General features: G+C 41.5%; 2 protein-coding genes across 3 annotated transcripts; both read right to left on the reverse strand.

Moving 5' to 3' along the window:
* Positions 1-963: 963 nt before the first annotated feature.
* On the reverse strand, positions 964-4,923 carry LOC109635975 (serine/threonine-protein kinase pim-1-like). 2 transcript variants are annotated; one of them, XM_069515420.1, is made up of 2 exons: positions 4,218-4,923; positions 964-2,056 (listed from the first exon to the last, which is right to left on the reverse strand). In XM_069515420.1, the coding sequence occupies exons 1-2, from the start codon at positions 4,399-4,401 to the stop codon at positions 1,137-1,139; spliced, it is 1,104 nt and encodes a 367-aa protein (XP_069371521.1). In that variant the 5' UTR covers positions 4,402-4,923; the 3' UTR covers positions 964-1,136. The 2 variants fall into 2 exon arrangements, with proteins under 2 accessions (XP_069371521.1, XP_069371520.1); XM_069515419.1 differs by lacking the exon at positions 4,218-4,923 and adding an exon at positions 2,181-2,370.
* A 148-nt stretch (positions 4,924-5,071) lies between these two features.
* Positions 5,072-6,606, reverse strand: LOC138405630 (serine/threonine-protein kinase pim-1-like). The gene is made up of 2 exons (XM_069515421.1): positions 6,294-6,606; positions 5,072-6,169 (listed from the first exon to the last, which is right to left on the reverse strand). Exons 1-2 carry the CDS (start codon positions 6,475-6,477, stop codon positions 5,250-5,252), a joined length of 1,104 nt encoding a protein of 367 aa, XP_069371522.1. The 5' UTR covers positions 6,478-6,606; the 3' UTR covers positions 5,072-5,249.
* Positions 6,607-8,805: the final 2,199 nt, after the last annotated feature.

Raw genomic sequence — 8,805 nt, forward strand, 5'->3', positions numbered from 1 at the left:
ATGATGCAGCAGAACAAAAACAAGGAAAGCCAAAGCCTCTTGTGCCTCTTGTGTTTTAATAAATAATCAAATAAATAAATAACATAATATTACTTACGTCATGTGACGGCCTCGTGCGTAGCAGTGTTGTATTAGCAGCGATAATAGGATCTGAAGAAAACATGATGATTTTTTGTTTTCTGTCTTGTACCTGATGCCAGCACAGTTTTTCAGCTGTGGTTTTGTTATATAAATCGTAGTGGCTCGTAGAAAAAGGCCAAAGGGATCTTTTTTCCCCAGACTTCTCTTGTTATTACATTACATTTAAATGTCATTTTATTTGAGTCGGGCAGAAATGAAAATGATTTCCTCTTGAAGTGTGTTTTCCTTCCATTCGCTTTCTCCAAAACATATTCAGAGATCCAGTCTGTGAAGTAAAGCTTGTGCATTAGTTCTCTATCTTTGTGGATGTCAAACTAAAACATAAGTGCCACATTAATAGATGAACTATGAGACAATGCACAGACAATTAAAAGGCCCTTTGCTGTTGGCAAAAGACACTCAGATTGAAAAAGTCATTTTACAAGCAAACCTGAAATCTCTGTGAAACACAACAGCAACTCAGAAACGTCATTTGTTGTCATTTGTGTGTCCTTGTTTGGCGTGTGGCTGTAGTCATTTGGGATTTTGTGGTTATTTGCCTTTTTTGTGTCGTCATGTTTCTTCTTTGTGGTTGTTTCATGTCTGTTCGTAGTCATTTCCTGTCTTAGTAGTTCTTGTGTCTCTTTGTGGTTGTTATGCATCACTTTGTAATGGAGCGCAACCTGTATGGAGTTTAGGGGGCTGACGCCAATACCGATATTAGGGAGTACAAAATGTCAGCTATTTATAAATATATCTATATGTTTATATGTTTGATTTATTTGGCAATGATTCTTTTATTGTCTTTATGAAAACCCTTATGACAAATAAATGCAATAGAGGTTTTATATTTTCAATTTTAATTGGAAAAAGTTATCGTAGAAAACAATAAATATTACACATACAAACACATTGTACAACAAGTTTTCTCTCTTTTAAATATACACTGTAGCAGAGAAGCATCCCCACAGCATGATGCTGAATTCTGTCCATGGATGGGGTCAGGGGGAGGGCGTTCAGTTTTTCAACCATGGGTGATGCTGGAGCTCTGTCAGGGTGGCGCGCTGCGTCTGTTCTAACTTCAAACACAGTTGAAGGAAATCGTTACTATCTCTGGACAGTTGAGAGGATATTTTCAGTTCCTTTTTGAGAAAACTTCCAGTAGTGAAAACCTTTTTGTGAAGCATTTCAAATAGGATAATCCCAAGCTGCCATACGGTGGTTGGACCAGCCATGTATCCACACTTGTAGTACTCCTCTGGAGGGATGTGTTTTCGGGTGCCACGGAATCTGGTGATGACTTTGTCTTTTGTCACAATTCGACTCAGCCCAAAATCAATGAGGCGAACACATGGGACAATTGCGCCAATATCAATCAAGATATTGTGGAGTTTCATGTCGGAGTGAAATATTTGTCTCTTCTCCAGCCCGATAGCAGCGTCCACCAGCTGTGTCATTATGATTTTCGCCTCCCACTCCTGTAGAGACCCTCCGTTTAGAGCTACGTGATCATGAAGGTCCACAGCATAGACAGGTCTCTCCAGCACCAGTATCAATTCGTGGCCCAGGTCATACCAGTCCAGCAATTCTATTGGTGCACACATCCCTGGAGAGTCATCTTTTTCAACTGTGAGTTTCAGCATAATGGCCACCTCTGCAGGGAGCTCCTTCCCATATGGACTCAATGGTGGGAGGAGATTTTTGTCCTTTATATGCTTGATGGCTACTGGGAGGCAATCTTCTCTCCGGTAGCCAGCAAATACGGTTCCAAAACCTCCTTCACCAAGTTGATCCATCTCCCAGTATTTGCTCACAAAGGTAGCTTCTGCTAGGTCTCCTGAAGGCTCACAGGTCTTAGTTGGCTCACTGCTCCTCCTCCTTTTCTGTCTTTCTTCCTCTCCATCAGCAGCCTGCTTTCTCTTCCTGCTGCCTCCTTCTACAGATGAAGAAACATAAAAACAAGGAACATCAGTTTGTTGGCAATGAAAAGCACAAATATGAGTCATTCAACACTTTCAGTACCTCCTAACCCCAACTGTAGTGAAACATGATGAACTTACCTGTATTACTGGCACTGACCACGAAGCAGGACGCCGACTCATTGTCAGCTTCTCTCTTTATCTTCGTTGCTTGTCCATCTCCATCGTCTTTGTCTTTCCTCTTTCTTCCTGTAACCCTGCGAGCCTCCACAGTGGGTTCATCAACCACAGGACTGGGTGTATGACGGCAACCAACGGGATCCATCTTTGTCGAGTCTCTGTTAAAATGTCCAATGACAAAAATGATGAATATTAATCCAAAGACTTGTGAATTCAGTCAATCAAGTTCAGTCAACCTGTCCAATCAAATCCTCAAGGACGAATGAACACTTGTTGCACTTTATTGGTGCCTTTGAATGATAGGCGACTCTCATGACTTTAATGTGGGTTGCCAAGCCAACAACCCAAACAGAAGAAGAGTGAGTCTTTGAAATGTTTTTGATTATAAATTAAGTTTTTAAAACAAAACATGTTTTCGAATTTTTTCAAATGGGTCTGTGTTATCCACCGGAAGTCCAATGACTATTGAAAATAGCTAGCCTTCCTACTGTAAGTGTAGAAAAATATTTCTGAATACTAACCCTACAACACAAGACAGTACTGTGTGGTAATCCATACTATAGTCATTTGCTTGTCTTAGTAGTTTTTGTGTCTCTTTGCGGTTGTTATGCATCACTTTGTAATGGAGCGCAACCTATATGGAGTTTAGGGGGCTGACGCCAATACCGATATTACGGAGTACAAAATGTCAGCTATTTATAAATATATCTATATGTTTATATGTTTGATTTATTTGGCAATGATTCTTTTAGTGTCTTTATGAAAACCCTTATGACAAATGAATGCAATTGAGGTTTTATATTTTCAATTTTAATCCAAAAAATGATCGTAGACAACAATAAATATTACACATACAAACACATTGTACAACAAGTTTTCTCTCTTTTAATAGACACTGTAGCAGAGAAGCATCCCCACAGCATGATGCTGAATTCTGGCCATGGATGGGGTCGTTCAGTTTTTCAACCATGGGTGATGCTGGAGCTCTGTCAGGGTGGCGCGCTGCTTCTGGTTTAACTTCAAACACAGTTGAAGGAAATCGTTACTATCTCTGGACAGTTGAGAGGATATTTTCAGTTCCTTTTTGAGAAAACTTCCAGTAGTGAAAACCTTTTGGTGAAGCATTTCAAATAGGATAATCCCAAGCTGCCATACAGTGGTTGGACCAGCCATGTAGCCACACTTGTAGTACTCCTCTGGAGGGATGTGTTTTCGGGTGCCACGGAATCTGGTGATGACTTTGTCTTTTGTCACAATTTGACTCAGCCCAAAATCAATGAGGCGAACACATGGGACAATTGCGCCAATATCAATCAAGATATTGTGGAGTTTCATGTCAGAGTGAAATATTTGTCTCTTCTCCAGCCCGATAGCAGCGTCCACCAGCTGTCTCATTATGATTTTGGCCTCCCACTCCTGTAGAGACCCTCCGTTTAGAGCTACGTGATCATGAAGGTCCACAGCATAGACAGGTCTCTCCAGCACCAGTATCAATTCGTGGCCCAGGTCATACCAGTCCAGCAATTCTATTGGTGCACACATCCCTGGAGAGTCATCTTTTTCAACTGTGAGTTTCAGCATAATGGCCACCTCTGCAGGGAGCTCCATCCCATATGGACTCAATGGTGGGAGGAGATTTTTGTCCTTTATATGCTTGATGGCTACTGGGAGGCAATCTTCTCTCCGGTAGCCAGCAAATACGGTTCCGAAACCTCCTTCACCAAGTTGATCCATCTCCCAGTATTTGCTCGCAAAGGTAGCTCCTGCTAGGTCTCCTGAAGGCTCACAGGTCTTAGTTGGCTCACTGCTCCTCCTCCTTTTCTGTCTTTCTTCCTCTCCATCAGCAGCCTGCTTTCTCTTCCTGCTGCCTCCTCCTACAGATGAAGAAACATAAAAACAAGGAACATCAGTTTGTTGGCAATGAAAAGCACAAATATGAGTCATTCAACACTTTCAGTACCTCCTAACCCCAACTGTAGTGAAACATGATGAACTTACCTTTATTACTGGCACTGACCACGAAGCAGGACGCCGACTCATTGTCAGCTTCTCTCTTTCTCTTCGTTGCTTGTCCATCTCCATCGTCTCTGCCCTTCCTCTTTCTTCCTGTAACCCTGTGAGCCTCCACAGTGGGTTTATCAACCACAGGACTGGGTGTATGACGGCAACCAACGGGATCCATCTTTGTCGAGTCTCTGTTAAAATGTCCAATGACAAAAATGATGAATATTAATCCGAAGACTTGTGAATTCAGTCAATCAAGTTCAGTCAACCTGTCCAATCAAATCCTCAAGGACGAATGAACACTTGTTGCACTTTATTGGTGCCTTTGAATGATAGGCGACTCTCATGACTTTAATGTGGGTTGCCAAGCCAACAACCCAAACAGAAGAAGAGTGAGTCTTTGAAATGTTCTTGATTATAAATTAAGTTTTTAAAACAAAACATGTTTTCGAATTTTTTCAAATGGGTCTATGTTATCCACCGGAAGTCCAATGACTATTGAAAATAACTAGCCTTCCTACTGTAATGTCCGAAATGTGGAAAACATACAGCATTTCAATAAAAATATTTCTGAATACTAATCCTACAACGCAAGACAGTACTATGTGGTAATCCATACTATAGTAATTTCCTGTCTTAGTAGTTTTTGTGTCTCTTTGCGGTTTTTATGCATCACTTTGTAATGGAGCGCAACCTGTATGGAGTTTAGGGGGCTGACGCCAATACCGATATTAAGGAGTACAAAATGTCAGCTATGTATAAATATATCTATATGTTTATATATTTGATTTATTTGGCAATGATTCTTTTAGTGTCTTTATGAAAACCCTTATGACAACTAAATGCAATTGAGGTTTTATATTTTCAATTTTAATCCAGAAAGTTATCGTAGAAAACAATAAATATTACACATACAAACACATTGTACAACAAGTTTTCTCTCTTTTAAATATACACTGTAGCAGAGAAGCATCCCCACAGCATGATGCTGAATTCTGTCCATGGACGGGGTCAGGGGGAGGGCGTTCAGTTTTTCAACCATGGGTGATGCTGGAGCTCTGTCAGGGTGGCGCGCTGCGTCTGGTCTAACTTCAAACACAGTTGAAGGAAATCGTTACTATCTCTGGACAGTTGAGAGGATATTTTCAGTTCCTTTTTGAGAAAACTTCCGGTAGTGAAAACCTTTTTGTGAAGCATTTCAAATAGGATAATCCCAAGCGTCCATACGGTGGTTGGACCAGCCATGTATCCAAACTCGTAGTACTCCTCTGGAGGGATGTGTTTTCGGGTGCCACGGAATCTGGTGATGACTTTGTCTTTTGTCACAATTCGACTCAGCCCAAAATCAATGAGGCGAACACATGGGACAATTGCGCCAATATCAATCAAGATATTGTGGAGTTTCATGTCAGAGTGAAATATTTGTCTCTTCTCCAGCCCGATAGCAGCGTCCACCAGCTGTCTCATTATGATTTTGGCCTCCCACTCCTGTAGAGACCCTCCGTTTAGAGCTATGTGATCATGAAGGTCCACAGCATAGACAGGTCTCTCCAGCACCAGTATCAATTCGTGGCCCAGGTCATACCAGTCCAGCAATTCTATTGGTGCACACATCCCTGGAGAGTCATCTTTTTCAGCTGTGAGTTTCAGCATAATGGCCACCTCTGCAGGGAGCTCCTTCCCATATGGACTCAATGGTGGGAGGAGATTTTTGTCCTTTATATGCTTGATGGCTACTGGGAGGCAATCTTCTCTCCGGTAGCCAGCAAATACGGTTCCGAAACCTCCTTCACCAAGTTGATCCATCTCCCAGTATTTGCTCACAAAGGTAGCTCCTGCTAGGTCTCCTGAAGGCTCACAGGTCTTAGTTGGCTCACTGCTCCTCCTCCTTTTCTTTCCTTCTTCCTCTCCATCAGCAGCATGCTTTCTCTTCCCGCTGCCTCCTCCTACAGATGAAGAAACATAAAAACAAGGAACATCAGTTTGTTGGCAATGAAAAGCACAAATATGAGTCATTCAACACTTTCAGTACCTCCTAACCCCAACTGTAGTGAAACATGATGAACTTACCTGTATTACTGGCACTGACCACGAAGCAGGACGCCGACTCATTGTCAGCTTCTCTCTTTCTCTTCGTTGCTTGTCCATCTCCATCATCTCTGCACTTCCTCTTTCTTCCTGTAACCCTGTGAGCCTCCTCAGTGGGTTTATCAACCACAGGACTGGGTGTATGATGGCAACCAACGGGATCCATCTTTGTCGAGTCTCTGTTAAAATGTCCGATGACAAAAATGATGAATATTAATCCGAAGACTTGTGAATTCAGTCAATCAAGTTCAGTCAACCTGTCTAATCAAATCCTCAAGGACGAATGAACACTTGTTGCACTTTATTGGTGCCTTTGAATGATAGGTGACTGTCATGACTTTAATGTGGGTTGCCATGCCAACAACCCAAACAGAAGAAGAGTGAGTCTTTGAAATGTTCTTGATTATAAATTAAGATTTTAAAACAAAACATGTTTTTGTATTTTTTTCAAATGGGTCTATGTTATCCACTGGAAGTCATGATGCTACACTAGCTACACTAGCCTTCCTACTGTAATGTCCCAAGTGTGGAAAACATACAGCATTTAAATAAAAATATTTCTGAATACTAACCCTACAACACAGGACAGTACTGTGTGGTAATCCACAGTACATTCAATATATGGGGTTTGTGTTTCAAATATTGTTGTTTATGGGTATAGGCCATTAAAACAAGAGAACAAGTACAACTGCAGTGGGGCTGTGGCACTCCAAAATGTTTGTGTGGTATTTTTGTGGTACAACCTAGCAGAACTACGAAGAAGGTATGCATGTACCTATAATAAGTCCAAACTCAGCAGTAATCCCACTGAAGATGCCTGTAACGATGATGAATAATAATTATTCACCCGAATCCAACTTCCTCTATGGAAACCCGTATGTGTGGGTGCGTTATTTGGCCACAGGTTGCTGGTTTTCTGTTGACAGTGAGTGCCAATACACATATTAAATAAAGTTTAACAAAGACGAGCGCACACGTGGTGTCAGGTGAACCCCATGTAGCGTTCGTCCCTCACGAGTTCACATTCCCAACAGCTGATTCAGACACAAACACTGATACTCCAACAGTCATTTCCAGGCTGGCACGCAGCGTGTCATATTTGGCATGAGCTGTATTTTCCCAGAGTGACAGCGATGAAACAATGCTTCCTCAGGCATATCACCAGCTTAACTCCTGGGGAATGATTACACTGACGGCTGTCTGGAGCGCTCGTTCTGCTGTTTTACTTTCATGTCTATAAACAAAGTGATTCATTCAGATTCGACGTGCAGCCAAATCCAACATAAATCATGAAAGTTTGACTTTTAACTTCAGATCTTTACTTTACCAACTTTATTTTCTTGTAATATTCAGTGAGATGGAGTGAGATCAGAGCTGAAATATAAATTAATCCACTGTATTAATACTTTTTCTCTGGGAAGGGGCACTTTATCATTCATAGTCACATCATATTCAAATGAATGAAAACAGTCACTGGCCACTCAGATTCTGATGTTACATTTAAATGACAAACAAAGAAACTTGAACCCTCTGTTTGAAATATAAAGATGTTTACATGGAGTTTTAAGGGATAAATATTCTGCCATATTCCGCAACGGGGGGAAAAAATGCTGTGAAAAGTTGAAAACCTAAGATTTTTTCTACACATCTGTATCTGTGGTTCTTCTACAAGTTAGCAAGGAGAGCTAGGGGGAGGCTATGGGTGTCAAGTTGATTATAAATCAACCACTGGATCCCACACACTGAAACTTGAAGGTGACAATGTATTGTCTTTATTTGCTCAGATATCTGTCAGAGAGATAAATAATGTTGACAAGCAGTGTCACGGCACAAGAAACAGTGCTCTCTCCAATCTTCATTCCTATCACTGCCACGTGCATGATTTAAAGTCTCTGTGTGGCTATCACTAGTCTCAGCTGCCCGGAGGTCTGACTACTGCAGGTAAATTCCAGGAACCGGGAGTAGATATGTGTCCCATATTGTTTTTTATTGGCAGTAAAGCCTTTTAACTTCCCCCCAGACAGACCACTGTGCCTCAGAAGGTCCTCCAGTCTATTTACATCAAGGTGCACCAACAACGAGGGCTCACAGCATGATTTTGATGATGCTCTTGTGGATTTCGCTGAGGCTGAGGAGTTCATACACGTGCACAGTGGTTTATACTGACGGCCAGGCTCTCATATAATACCTGCCTATAAGATGAGATGCCTATGAGATGAGATGCTCATGATGTAATGTCATCTTCAGTATGTGTCCTACTTTTGCATGATTCCAGTGAAATGCCAGTCTGGGAGCAGCATGAGAATTAGTTCGACTATGTGAGAAATAGCCAGAGCTTTTTATTTGACAATTACCTTGAAAATGAATGGCCATGAAATTTAGCACCAGCTTAATGCCTTAAAGGCAGCTTTGGAGGACATTTTATTCAGATTTCTGATGCTAAGCTGGATTTTATGAACATTTTCATACTTGGGTACCTCACGTCACTGGTTTC

The sequence above is a fragment of the Paralichthys olivaceus genome, chromosome 19 (genome assembly GCF_024713975.1).
Source record: "Paralichthys olivaceus isolate ysfri-2021 chromosome 19, ASM2471397v2, whole genome shotgun sequence".
In the NCBI taxonomy this organism is placed as follows: domain Eukaryota; kingdom Metazoa; phylum Chordata; class Actinopteri; order Pleuronectiformes; family Paralichthyidae; genus Paralichthys; species Paralichthys olivaceus.

Coding starts and splice junctions, on each gene's coding strand:
- LOC109635975 (XM_069515420.1), bottom strand. CDS start 4,401: ATGGATCCCGTTGGTTGCCGTCATACACCCAGTCCTGTGGTTGATAAA. Junction 2,057..4,217: donor GGTCAGTGCCAGTAATAAAG/GTAAGTTCATCA, acceptor CTTCATCTGTAG/AAGGAGGCAGCAGGAAGAGA.
- LOC138405630 (XM_069515421.1), bottom strand. CDS start 6,477: ATGGATCCCGTTGGTTGCCATCATACACCCAGTCCTGTGGTTGATAAA. Junction 6,170..6,293: donor GGTCAGTGCCAGTAATACAG/GTAAGTTCATCA, acceptor CTTCATCTGTAG/GAGGAGGCAGCGGGAAGAGA.